General features: G+C 43.3%; 1 protein-coding gene across 2 annotated transcripts in view; it reads right to left on the bottom strand.

Annotated features, from left to right (window-relative positions):
• The window catches only part of LOC119721455 (chromodomain-helicase-DNA-binding protein 4-like), a 71,587-nt gene that overhangs the window by 51,741 nt on the left and 5,889 nt on the right, over positions 1 to 13,957 (bottom strand). For both annotated transcript variants that reach the window (XM_038191535.1, XM_038191536.1), the window contains exons 4-11: positions 12,475 to 12,880; positions 11,725 to 11,837; positions 10,460 to 10,657; positions 7,859 to 8,002; positions 6,099 to 6,281; positions 4,808 to 5,002; positions 3,259 to 3,461; positions 708 to 863 (exon numbers count right to left, since the gene is read on the bottom strand). In XM_038191535.1, coding sequence (XP_038047463.1) covers positions 708 to 863; positions 3,259 to 3,461; positions 4,808 to 5,002; positions 6,099 to 6,281; positions 7,859 to 8,002; positions 10,460 to 10,657; positions 11,725 to 11,837; positions 12,475 to 12,880 — 1,598 coding nt within the window. The remainder of the gene's footprint in view (positions 1 to 707; positions 864 to 3,258; positions 3,462 to 4,807; positions 5,003 to 6,098; positions 6,282 to 7,858; positions 8,003 to 10,459; positions 10,658 to 11,724; positions 11,838 to 12,474; positions 12,881 to 13,957) is intronic.

The raw sequence follows: 13,957 nt of genomic DNA, 5'->3' as shown, positions 1-13,957 counted from the left end.
AATTTGTACAATTTATCAAAACAAACATTCTTAGCATACAGCAATCCAACATTTACTTAAAAATGGTTTTCGTCAGAGACAACTAGCCTATATTAAAGGGAATGTACATCATTGGCTTTTGCTGTAATTTTCAGAAATGAACTATTTGAGGGGTAATAGTATAGTAGATCAAATATTGTTACACTGACATGTTTGAAGTTTTGTGTTCGAAAAGGTTGGAAAAACCAAGAAAAACAAAAATGTTCAAGTAGTCTGGTTCCTTGGCTCCACTAAAGATAAAAGGGATCAATTTATAGATGATGGAATAGTGTAAGGCAAGGGAACCAGTCTAGCTGGCCTGCACCCGTTCATGAACATGTAACCAATAGCAAACAAAATTTGGACTGAAAAATGTTAAATTTGGAGCAGTAGTTGAAAAATAGTTAGGTTTTTCCAACGCTGGTCGGCCGACCACCGTTGGAAATGCATACAAAAATACCATTTTCTTGAAAATGACTTCACACCAGGTGCCATAATTTTACAGGCTGCTTTAGACTGTCATTTACCAACATCCTAGTAAGGTATTTCGTAAAAACTTGGTAGATTTATTTTTCGATGTTTGCAAATGTTGTATATTCCCTTTAATTTAATAAGTTAATGTTCACTGTAATTGGCTACGATCCAATAGAAAAATCCGGGAAAATAATAAAAAGTATTGACAGTCTTACTTGTGTGAGTTGTAGTAATCGATGTGCTTGGGTCCGTCAGGGATATCATCCAGTAGATCGTTGTGTTCCCAGCTACAGTTGTCGTAGTTCAGCGAGCGCCACTTGATCAGATACAGGGTCTTGCCCGAGCGAGGACGCACCTGTTTGTTGATGATTCTGTTAGGTAAGCAAAAACAAACAAACAGAAACAATAAACAGGATTAAGCATCAAGTGAAGGAATTATTAAAGTTTGGAATATACAGTAAACTCCGGCTAAGTCGGCACTCTCGGGACCCGAGAATTTGTGACGACTTAAGCGAATGCCGATATCTGCTGTAAGTCGTCATTTTGCCGACTTACATGAATGGCCTTTTTGCACACATGATTCATTGCACTAATTGGCTTCGATTTACCCTGATTTATCTCCTTAATGCTTGAGTTGAATCCAGCAAATTAATCCTCGAATTTTATCATCACGTTTGGGGCATTGATAGTGGAGACCACGTGTACAACATAGTCATACATGTACGTGCACAGTTACGAATTAAATGCGTGCGTGGTATACCATGCACGCATTGACGGCAGCACTGGTATTGACTGCATCATTCTATAAGACGACCCCAAACATGCCAAAATGGACAGAGTGCATGCGTACAGACTAGAGGGGGTACTGGTATTGATATGCTCACGATGCATATGCGATGTATGCAGTAGGAAACCCTTTTGCGACACCGATGCATGCAGCGATCACGGGCGGTGCGAAAACACTTTTCACTCTACACTTCTTGCCAACCGCAATAGGAAGTCGATGCCAATGCGTGATTTTTGAATGCCGGCTTACACAAAGGATTTTGTTAGGCTTTTTATGGAAAGGGGACCGAGAGCAACACGACGACTTCAGCAAAATGGCGACTTATAAAAGTCGACTTAGAAATAAAAAATTCAATGGAAATGCATTACAGACAATCGGGACTTTAGTCAGACGGCCGACTTGAGCGATTTGACGAGTTGTACGATGTTGGCTTGGCCGGAGTTTACTGTATCTGTAAATATTTTATGTTTAAGTGGGTAACAAAACCCAGGGACTAATTTTAAGGCATGCAACTAGGAATTCACCCAAAACAGATAGGCCATTCCAAATTTTACAAGATTTTCCGTGGTGATTTTTGTGTTTTTAATGGCACACAGGAGAAGTTAAAACAAAAGGTCCGCAGACCGCATGTGTCGCCTTTTTCTACAGTCGATCCCTATATGCTTTGTGTTCTTACAAAAAGTCAAAATGTGTTCCTTTTTGTACAATGACCTCAAATGACACCTACATGACCTTTGACCTTCAATTTCGGAACCCCCACCAAAGGATTACTCCATCCAAGTAGAAGTAAAATACTTTGAGCCTATTTGAACACTGCCCTCTAGTGACCCCTACATGACCTTTCTAACGACCCCTACATTACCTTTGACCTCAATAATCCGCATGTAGAAAGCATGTAGAAATTAAGCATTTGGAAATGACACAATTTGAAAAACTTTAACAAACTTCTATAAATCTAATCTAAACTAATCTAATCTAGAAAAAGGAAGAAAAATCAGTTGATTTTTATCAATGAACCAAATTGATTACAATTATCAAATTAAACCTAACTGGCCTAAAGCATGCAAGCATCAACACCAGGCACTTTTTGAGGTATTTTGAAAGGATATTTTGCATGCATCCTAGCAAACAGGCCACCAGGGTAAGGTTTAAGCCGAATACAAGTAATCTGAAATACCAGACAAATAACACAGTATATCCTCTGAATCACAAACCTGATACCCTAACCCTGCTGAATCCAACAGGATCCAACCATATCATAAACCCGATGGAGCCTGTTGGATTGAGCAGTAAACCCCTTGTGCACATTCCTGATGCAAATATTGAATTCAGCAGGCAACAGGACCGCATTATAACACCAAGTTGGACTCCGTTGGATTCAGCAGACAACTAAAAATAAGGCACAGTGGATTGAGCAGGAAACTCCGGTTGGATTTTCTTGGATTTAGCAGGGTAGTCCTGAGGAACTACTTGGGGGTTTACCCTAACCCACCTCACTCCTCCAAAATCCTCCTGGCGGTTTTGGAGGATTCTAGAGGATTGAGGATGAATGGTGATTGAATCAAATACAGGATTCTGGAGGATTGAGGATGAATGGTGATTGAAGCACATGAGGATTTTGGAGGATTGAGGATGAATGGTGAATGAAGCACAAGAGGATTTTGGAGGATTGAGGATGAATGCATTTTGAGGCAGGACTGTCTGATGATTTTGAAGGATTTGGCGTTGGTTATCCTTCATTTAAACACGAGTGCAAAGTTTTGGGATGCGGAGGATTTTGGAGGATTGAGGATGAATGCATTTTGAGGCAGGACTGTCTGACAATTTTGAAAAATTTAGGCGGAGTTGCAAAATTTTGGAAAATTTTGGAGGATTTTGGAGGATTGAGGATGGTTGTAAGCAACAAGGGCCTAGGGGGTTAGGGTTAAAGTAATCAAACAGAGACCCAAAAAAGGGTTTCAAGGAAAGAAAATGGTTACCTCTGTATCTGGAGCCATTCTGGAGCCACGCCGTAGCGATAGAACTTCTCCTCCAGGTTGATGTGGTGCTCATCGTTGCCTTTGTTGCCGTGTTTGTGCCGCCAGTTGCCTCCGTAGGTCTCCCCGTCTTCCAAAGGAGGAGGCTCCTCCATGTCAAACTTGCGGCTGTAGTTACGGTATAAGATAATGTGGAACACTTCCATCTGCGAAATAATAAAAAATCCAAATAATTTAAATACAATCACATATTGTGGAAAAATCGTAAACATTCAACTTTAGTTGGACAAATCCTAAAAAAATTGGGAATTTCGTTGGGAAATTCAAAAAGTCTGAGCACCGATTAAAATCAGGAAAGTTTCATCTCTGAGCCTTGGCCTCAACCCCTATGACTTTCATTTAATTTCAGTCACGCATCACTACACAATTATCATTTGATCACAACATATTTGGACACCGTGACCAAGTGCCTTGCCTTATTCAATTTCAGTGCTGTGTCATGTAAGCTGTGTGTAAAATGCTTCACGTTGTGAAAAGGGCTGCAGTTGGGATTGGAATCATTTGCCTGGCAAATCAGCATCATATCTCTGGTTGGCAATTTCAACAAGGCCAGCCCAGCAGTCAAAATAAAGCAAGTGACTGTCTTTTAACAGTTGAGTGCTCCCTGCCTTCATAAAGCAGGATTGACTGGCTGTGATTGTTTTGAAATCTGATGAAGCTATGCTTTGACTGTGGGAGATTGATACGCCAGCTGTGCCTACCAGTCACCTGCTTTTGTCTGTTGATGGAATTTGACTGTCGCAGTGCCTACAAGAAATCTGATCTAACTGTTGGTGACCAGCCTGTGTAAAAGGCATGGCAGGGGAACAGGATTGAAGTTTTGACTGTCTGTAACCATAGAGCTATATTAAATCACTAGAGCGCTAACTTGTCATTCCTGCGCGCGGAGTCGCTTTGAAGCTGCTCTGGGCGCAGACATTTTGAATTTATATGCGTGTTTGTAGAACACAATCAAAATAGATGGATTGAATTTTAAAAGTGTACTCTAAATGCAACGCCGCAAGTAGAAGATACGCAAACAACTTAAGCGCGTCATGACGGTTCAGAAAACGTCACGGCAAAAAGCATCTGCAGCGGAGGGACGCGCACACGTTGCGCTGTTTGCGTAGAGCAAAATGAAACGCTCATTTGCTGATTGTGCGTTTCGGTTTTGGGACGTATCGGCTTCGATAACACACCTGTTTGGAATACAAACGCAGATATGCAAATAGCCGTACAAATGCCGTACAAACTTTTGAGTTTTCCATAGGTTTGTGGACAAACATGGATGCGCCCATCAGGCATTACTTTGTACATCGAGTTAGCGCTCTAGTAATTTAATATAGCTCTATTTCTGTAACTGATCAAACAAAAGGAGGGTTAGTATCAGATAACTGGATAGGGATTGACTGCTCATTATCTGTGGTAATGTCGGCAGAGCAATCCTAGGGCAATTCCGTTTCTGGTGCATATTGTTGTGTTTTGGAGGGTGTAGTAGTGCAAGTGTCCCTACCTGTAGCTCCGAGACCCAGTCGCAGTGCCAGTAGGACATGCCGTGGAATTTGCAGAAGAATTCCCGGGTGGGTTTCAGGCCGGGCTCCTTCTTGGTGGGGCTGCCGCACTCCGGGTCCAGGGGGTCCGTGTTGACAGGGGGCGAGGTCCAACGCCAGGTCAGGATCTTCTGAACTTTGCCCCTGGGTGGCTCACACTGGAAAAATGCAGATCAAAATTAAATACAAAAGGCTGTGATTTCTGACAGCTTGGCAAAATACTATTTATATATATCGTATGAAATTTACTTTGCAGGCATGCAACTTGGCAGAAACAAAAAAACGAGGAAACTCCCATCTATACAAGACTTTGTACAGTGTTTTTCAGTATTTAATGGCATAAGGCCAAAAAAAATAAGTCTCCGGTTTCTGGTATGGAGCTTGTCCAAAAAGTGGTGCGGCGACGCGGCTTTTTGGGTTTTTTTTACCTGACTTTTTTGCTTCAAATGTCAGCTGATGACTGCAAATGGTGCCCGACTAAACTTAGTGCAAATATATGGGAGTCCAGAGAGGCCACATAAAGCTTATTCTCGATCATAACCCCATCTAAAAACACGTTAAAATTGTGCAGTAGCAGGATTCCAGTCAAACCAGTGAGTTTGGCGGTTTTGAGACATCATCTTTCATTGAAAAAAAAAATTTTCATTTTGCCGACGCGCATGGCTACGGCGACACACGCGCATACCAGAAACCAGAGACTTTTTTTTTTGGCCTAAGTGTGAAGTGAAAAATGAGGAAATCAGCTGTTCCGAGGAAAAATTGCATGCCTGACTATGTTAAAATCGAAGCAATTAGGAAAATCTATGTACAGTAACTATTACCTACATCCCACATATCATGTACTGTTCCTAAGCACAGTAAGACAATACATTTTATTGCAGGGAGGCCAGCTTTGAAAGTTATCAATTTTAAGAATCTGATTTCTCCAAAAAGTAATTCACTTCAAAATTGTTTTCGCAAAGTTACTAAATTCTACGACAAAATAGAGCTATCCCCCTCATCTAAATCAACCCCCATATTTGGTATCAGCAAAAGAGTCCGGAAAATGGAAGAATCCATCCGCCATTTTGGAAAATCCGCCATCTTGGAAAATCCGCCATCTTCAAAAAGAAAATTTTAAAAAAAGGGCCACTTTTTTTTCAAAAAACCTAGACGATAAACAAGTTTGTTTTGCTCGGCCTTATGCGCCTCCCAACCCATTTAACAGACCCCCTCTCTCAACCCAAGTGCACCCTATCTCTTGGCTGGACTCACCGAGCATCGTGGGCAGACCCATTCCCCGTCCGGGATCTCCTTGAGTGGTGGATTGAGGCAGAAGATGTGATAGGATGAGGGGCACTGGTCACAGCACAGTAACTCCCCACCGTCCTTGCAGACGCGACAGAACTCCATGTGTTCGTCTTGTTCTTCTTCCTGCACGGGCACACCCTCCGTTTCCTGGCCAATCGAGAGGGATAATAATAATAATAACGGAGTCTTATATAGCGCACGTATCTACCAACAATTAGGTACTCAAGGCGCTGGAAATTATATCAATTATTAAAGAAAGGTAAATAAAGTTTATGAGAAATATGAGACCCATTATGTAGCACCTTATAATGGTTTACAAGGTGCTGCGGCGCACATTGCAGCCACTGCCAGAAACACCGGGGCAAACCCCTTCTCTTAGCGATAAGTGTTACTGGGTTCTTTAACGTGCATTACACAACACACGGGACCTACGGCTTTACGTCCCATCCGAAGGACGGAGCAATAATAGTAAAGTGCCTTGCTCAAGAGCACAAGCGCCATGTTCCCACGGTCAGGATTTGAACCCATGCACCACGGCACACGAGTCGAACACCGTAACCATTGGACCACAGTCCCCCACAGCCCTATGTGGCCCATCAGGCCGACGTTCATCTCCGGTTTCAGTAGCAGGAAATAACTGAGAATACTTCTATTCCCCCTGGACGGGATCCATCCTGGACGGGATCCATCCTGGACGGGATCCATCCTGGACGGGATCCATCCCAGGTTACTTCCAGGCTAATGCCGGTATCCATTCATAGTCCCGGGCGAAGAGAGGCAAGTGGGGGTGAAGTGGCTTGCCCAAGGACACAACACACAGCCAGCAGCTGGATTCGCACCTCCGACCCTCTGATCATAAGTCACGAACCCTAACCACTACGCCACACTCCCCCACAAACTCCCCCCACAAACCATTAAAATAACTCTCCCTCTGGCTGACAAATTCAGTGAAGTCAAGTCAGCAGTCAACATCAATCAATTGACTGTTTTTGTAAGGCTAAGAGCTCCCTGTTTACCCATAGAATCATTGACTGGCTATGGCTGGTTATGTAGCTTGATCCACCTGGGCCCAATTCCATAGCGCTGCTTAACAGCCGACTTTGTGCATACCGTGTCTCCATCTATTTCATAGGGACCGTTAAGCAGTAAGCACAGCAAAAGCACGCTTAACCCCAGAAGAAACCTTTGCTTAAATCAGTGACGTAACAATAGAAATCTCCATGTGCGCGCAACCGGTTAGCATGAAATAGTGCTTAAACAGCAGCATGATTTTCTGCTATAGTAAGCACAACTTTTCTGCTTACTGTTAAGCAGTGCTATGAAATTGGGCCCTGTGCTTTGACTGTACGCGCTTGATAAGCCAGCTGTACGTACCGGATACCTGCTTTGGTCAGTTGATGAAATTTGACTAGTCACATTGTTTACTAGAAATGTGATCATCTGGCTGCTGGTGACTAGCTTGTGTATAAAGGTATGGCATGGACTGAATTTCTTTTGACTGTCTGCGATTGTTCAGACAGCAAGAGGGATCGGTGTGCTGAAAGCCCATAACTTCACCCACAAGTACCTCCCAAATGATGACAATACAGAGAGGAATGACGAACATTACAGTGCGCCCGCAGTCCACACAAAAACATTGCACATCTGTGCCAAGAGCTGCTCTTCTAGGACAGAGTTCAAAGGACCATTTGCAGATTTATTTTGGTTTTTGGTTTCCTACTTACACAGTGGGGGCAGCTCCATTTGCCCTCGGGGGCAGCGTCCAGCTCTGGGTCCAGGCAGACCAGATGGTAGGCTCGGTGGCAGGTATCACAGAGGATGATCTCCCCTCCCTGCTGACACACCTCACAGTAATCCTGATGGTCAGTCTGGAGGAAAAGTACAGAAAACGTACAGTAGTACACAGGAGGATTTGAGTTCCACCCAAGTACGCTTGTACAGACTGTTTACGAAACTACTTTGGTGACTTGCAAAACCCCAAAATTAAACTCCTTGACCATAACCCTGCTAAATGCAACAAGAAAAGCATCAGTGGTTTCACTGCACAATGCAAATGAATCCACTGTTGCATTTGGTTGCATTTAGCAGGGTAGCTGCTTTGTGCCAAGGCTGGTGTGCACTGGGTTCACTGCACGATGCAACAGAATCCACTGTTGCAATTTGTTGCATTTAGCAGGGTAGCTGCTTGGTGCCAAGGCTGGTATGCACTGGTATCACTGCACAATGTAAGAGAATATATTGTTGCATTTGGTTGCATTTAGCAGGGTAACTGCTTGGTGCCAAGGCTGGTGTGCACTGGATTCACTGCACAATGCAACAGAAGCCACTGTTGCAATTTGTTGCATTTAGCAGGGTAACTGCTTGGTGCCAAGGCTGGTATGCACTGGTATCACTGCACAATGTAAGAGAATATATTGTTGCATTTGGTTGCATTTAGCAGGGTAACTGCTTGGTGCCAAGGCTGGTATGCACTGGGTTCACTGCGCAATGCAACAGAATCCACTGTTGCAATTTGTTGCATTTAGCAGGGTAACTGCTTGGTGCCAAGGCTGGTATGCACTGGTATCACTGTACAATGTAAGAGAATATATTGTTGCATTTGGTTGCATTTAGCAGGGTAACTGCTTGGTGCCAAGGCTGGTGTGCACTGGATTCACTGCACAATGCAACAGAAGCCACTGTTGCAATTTGTTGCATTTAGCAGGGTTCTTATTTCAGCCAAGTTGCATGTTAAAGAGAATGTACATCATTGGCTTTTGCTGTAATTTTCAGAAATGGAGTATTTGAGGCGTTAGTATAATATATCAAATATTGTTACACTGACATGTTTGAAGTGTTTTGTTCGAAAATGCTGGAAAAACCAAGAAAAACAAAATTGTTCAAGTAGTCTGGTTCCCTGATTCCACTAAAGATGAAATGGATCAATTTATAGTTGCCAGAAAATTGTAAGGTAAGGGAACCAGTCTAGCTGGCCTGCACCCATTCATGAACATGTAACGAATACCAAACAAAATTTGGACTGAAACAAGGTAAATTTGGAGCAGTAGTTGAAATATAGTTAGGTTTTTCCAACGGTGGTCGGCCGACCACCGTTGGGAAATGTATACAAAAATACCATTTTCTTGAAAATGACTTCACACCAGGTGCCATAATTTTACAGGATGCTTTAGACTGTCATTTACCAACATCCTAGTAAGGTATTTCTTAAAAACTTGGTAGTTTTATTTTTCGATGTTTGCAAATGTTGTATATTCCCTTTAATGCAAACATTATACAAAAATCAACAAGTATTAGCAGTCAGGCAGATTGGTGCACAATATGATGGAATTGTTCATTTGATGATAAAAGCATGACATTTGGCACACAGTCAAAGTATATAATGGGAAAGATATCTGGCTTGAGGGCCATCGCAGATTTGTCCTTTGAAAAAAATATCGTAGAATAACATGCAATGGCCGCCTTTTGGAAAATGTGGAAAATTGCTCGTTATCCTATGATATTTTTTTCAAAGGACAAATCTGCGATGGCCCTATAGCCAAATATCTTTCCCATGATATACATGTACTCTGACTGGGTGCCAAATTTCATGCATTTATCATCAAATGAAAAATGTTATCACCAATCTCCTGTACTCAGGGGTGTGAGTGGTCACTGATAAGTTGAGAATCAGCTAGTTCAAAGGAACTGCTTCATTGTATTGGGACGCCTCAGTAATTGTCAGTTCAGTATGCAAACTGCTAGTCCACGCATTAAGATTTTGATGATTTTCATGTCTCAATCAACAATGCCCTGTATGCATAAAAACTTACCGATACAAAAAAAACTTTGGAGACAGTTCCTGTTGTAAAGTAACCTTAAAATTCTGAAACTCTGACCCGTACCATGTTTTACAGTATTTTCTGCTGATATGCATCGTTTTGGCTGCACAGCTGGCTACCATTGCTGACACAGACTTGTGTATATTCAGTATAAGAAGTTAAACTTGTCACAGTCTGTTATTTAAAAATTTGTAACAAAGAAATTGACTGGAGCGGGGCTTGCACCTGAGACTTTATGATTGCCGCTCCGGGGCTCTACCAACTGAGCTATCCTGCCTTATGTTGGCGGTTCCCCGTTTTGTCAATGTCTCTGCTCAAGTGGCGCTAATCAGAAGCCATAAACCTGTATATGCCATGCAGCCAGGGATAACACCCAACGTCACGATGCTACATGTGGTTAGAACAGGCCCTGTTGAACAACTGGCTAATCATCTTGTTTTTGCAACAAACTTTTGCCTTTTATCAAATCATGGGTTTTTTTTATACTCGCGAAAATTAGAGACTCACCTCGTAGCCGTCTTCCTCTGAGCCTTTCTTCTTTTTCTTCTTCTTCTTGATCGGCATCTTCTTGGGCTTGGGTTTCTTGGCTTTGCGCGCCGAGGAGCGGCTGGCCGAGCTGTCTGACTGGACCGAGGGGGCGCTCTTGGCCTCTTCGTCCGACAGGTCGCTGGGGAGCTGATCGCTGAAGTTGCTTCCGCTGTCGCTCTTTGGAAGAAAAAGAAAGCGGGAAATTGGATAAGGGTACAAAGCAGTGTTGTAGTACTCTTACTTGAGTACTCCTCAAGTACTTTTCTCAGAGTACTCGTACTGGTATTCGTACTCGAATGTCAGAGTAGTCGTACTCGAAATGACGGTACTCGTACTCGGGCAGCAAAGTACTCGTAGCCGACATATTGAAATTGTACTAGATCAGCAAAGTAAAGTACTCGTACTCGAATAGCACTACTAAAAAAAAATGGTATAGCTTGAATTACCACCGCCTTATTTTATTATCGATACTTTCAGTTGGAAATGGTTGATTGGCTTGCAGAGAAATCAAAGTTTCCTGATTTTTCTCTGTGCACGTCCGGACAAACACATTTGACAGCTAGCCGTGAGTGGGTCAGTATTGGTCTGACTGGGCCTGGGCCAATTATGCACAATGAACCATTTGCCATATGGCCGTATTCGGAAATAGAAGTACTCGAAGTACAAGTACTTGTACTCGGAGACCTAAATTTGTAATCAGAAGTACAAGTTCTCGTACTCAGTAACATAAGTACATGTAGTCGGCATACTCGGTACTCAGAAAAAAAGTACTCGACTACAACACTGATACAAAGCATGTAGTAGAATATTGGTTAACCCTCCAACAGGGAAGTCAATATTCACTGCAATATCTAAAACCTGTTAAATACCTGAAATATTATGAAGTATTAAACTACGTCACTGTGTCAGAGAGTCAATGCACAAAACACAGCACTGTGGAGATCAGTGAAGCGTGACAGAATCCACCAACTCTCACTGAGCTTAACCACACAAAAGAATATTGTGAAGGGTTTTGAAATGTTATCCATGCTCCACAGAAGATTACCTCTACGGTTTTTGAAGTGTGGGTGCTAACTCTACGGGCAAAAAGTGCTTGCAGGCAAAATTTGAAGGGTTTTGAAGGGCAAATGACTGGGAGGGTTAAAGGCTGAATGAAAGCCATGTAAGCCTAAAGGAATTTGTGTCAAAATCATCTCTAAGAAAAAGGATGATGAAAGGGGGTAATATGTTACAATGTGACTTACCGATGAGTGCGCTTTCCTCTTTCGTCCAGACTGACCGGCAATCTTGATCTTGAGGGGAGCCACTTTCTTCTTTTTCCCCTTGGATTTGTCTTTGCTGGCTGATTTGCTCTTACCTGAAAATAGAGAAAAAAAATTCCACTCAAAATCAACTGTTTCGGCATGTATGACAGACTACACAAGACCAATGTTCACTAGAAAAGTGTACAATATACAATTGATGCCTGTTGTGATGGAGTCCATGGTGTTTTGTACACACGAGGGCGCCATTTGCACCCGAGGGGGTACAAAACCCATGGATCCCAATCCATGGATGCATCAATATAGGCCTGGATTATGCTCCAATCCTCTGTACTGCTCCAGAATGTCACTGGCCAAGCCTTAACCATATTGAATCACTGCCGCAGGATTTTGCAGGATTCAGGCAGTGGTCATCCCTCCACAGACCATATTCAATCAATAATGGAGGAATATGCAGGATTGAGGGGTTTTTTGCGTGAGGACAATTGGAGGATTTTGCAGGATTCAGGCAGGGGTCACCCCTCCACGGACCATATTCAAGAAATACTGGAGGAATATGCAGGATTGAGGCTTTTTTTCCCCCCATGAGGCCAATAGGAGGATTTTGCAGGATTGAGGCTACATCCTTGCTAAAAGGCCTAGGGAATTAGGGTTAAAGGACTTGACTCGACTCAAGTCACAAAATTCAGCGACTCGTTACAACACTTGGATTCCCACAGTGTTACGACTAACCTTTAGATTCCTTGACCTCCTTCTGCTCTTCTACCTCCTCCTCTTTCTCCTCCTCCCTCTCCTCCTCTTGAAGCTCCGCCTCCTTTGGTGGCGGTGGTGGCGGGGGAGGGGCCTCCTTCGGAGGTGCCTCGGGCGATGACATGATCAGCTGGGGCGGCGGGGGCCTTGTGGTGCCCCGCTTGGGGTTGCTGGCCGCAAACTCCCGCCACAGGGACGCCAGCAGCGTGGTCATTTTGGTCATGGGCAAATTGGGGGCGTTCTCGATGACCAGGGGGCGGACGTGCTGGCAGAAGAGCTTGTAGTTGATCAGGCTCTCGTAATCAGCATCCATGTACTCCATCTCAAACTCCTCGATGCCAAACTCCCGCATCAGCTCCAGGGAACTCTTCGGGCCCATGTCTTTCTCCTGTTGCAGATGCCATCAGAACAAAAAAATAATAAACTTTACAAAAACCAGGAATTTTTCCTCCATTACCCGGCCACTGCAAATCAAACAGCATAAGGGGAAGAAGGCGAGGGGGCTGGACACTGTCTGACAAATGGGGGCCGTTTTCAAGGCAGACAGCGCTGGACATCACGAGTACGCTGATGTCAGGAAGCGGTTCCAGATTATGGAATTGGGTACCCGTAACTAACCGTAACCAACTTTACAACTTTACAACTTACTTAGTAATTTCTCAGACAATGAAAAAGAAAGCTTTTGAATGTCTTTTGTTGGCAATTTCAAAAAAAAGGAAAAACCAGGCTACATGGGAAAACAGTGAAAGTTGCAGTTTATACTATAGAGCTATATAAAGCTCACTGTACACACTTGTATCTTGCTGTATCGATTTGATGCACAAACAGATGTGGTACAACATGTACAATGTAGCATTATCGTGCGGACCCTTATGAACAATCTGTGCAGTTCACTCGTACCCCCCGGCCTGCAAACAGGACGCTGGGATACTCTGATGAGCTTCACAGAATCTTGTGAAGGAAGTGGCCTATGACCTGTGTATAAAGCATCTGGCTGCAGCTGTTCAAGACTGCAGTTAGACAATGTGCGCAAATGCTATCCGAAAACTTCCTATGGAATTGCGCACATTCCATACTGGATGTGATTTCTGTGTCATTGCGGACCATGTGGACAAAATTTTGAGCGTCGCATAATGCAATCCGACCGTTCGTGATTCGAAACGGAGCCTGAGCGAGTGACAGGAATTGTAAATTAACATCACAGATAAATTTTACAGAATTTCCAACATTATTACGCTTTTCAACGAGAAAAAAACATCTCTAAACTGGAATAAAAGAGTAATGAATCAGTCTTAACGGCCGTTTCAAACCTTGCAAAATCCAACCAATCAGAGCGCGAATTCATCACAGTATCCCAGCGTCCTGTTTGCAGGGCGGGGGGTACGAGCGAATCTGAGCAGCAACTTCCGAGATTTGAATTTTGGGGTTGGGTTTCTTTAACCGGTATCCGTGTGTTTTTCAATCA

Source organism: Patiria miniata, unplaced genomic scaffold (assembly GCF_015706575.1).
Source record: "Patiria miniata isolate m_02_andy unplaced genomic scaffold, ASM1570657v1 HiC_scaffold_13, whole genome shotgun sequence".
NCBI lineage: Eukaryota > Metazoa > Echinodermata > Asteroidea > Valvatida > Asterinidae > Patiria > Patiria miniata.
This window is presented reverse-complemented; position numbering and strand designations above follow the sequence as displayed.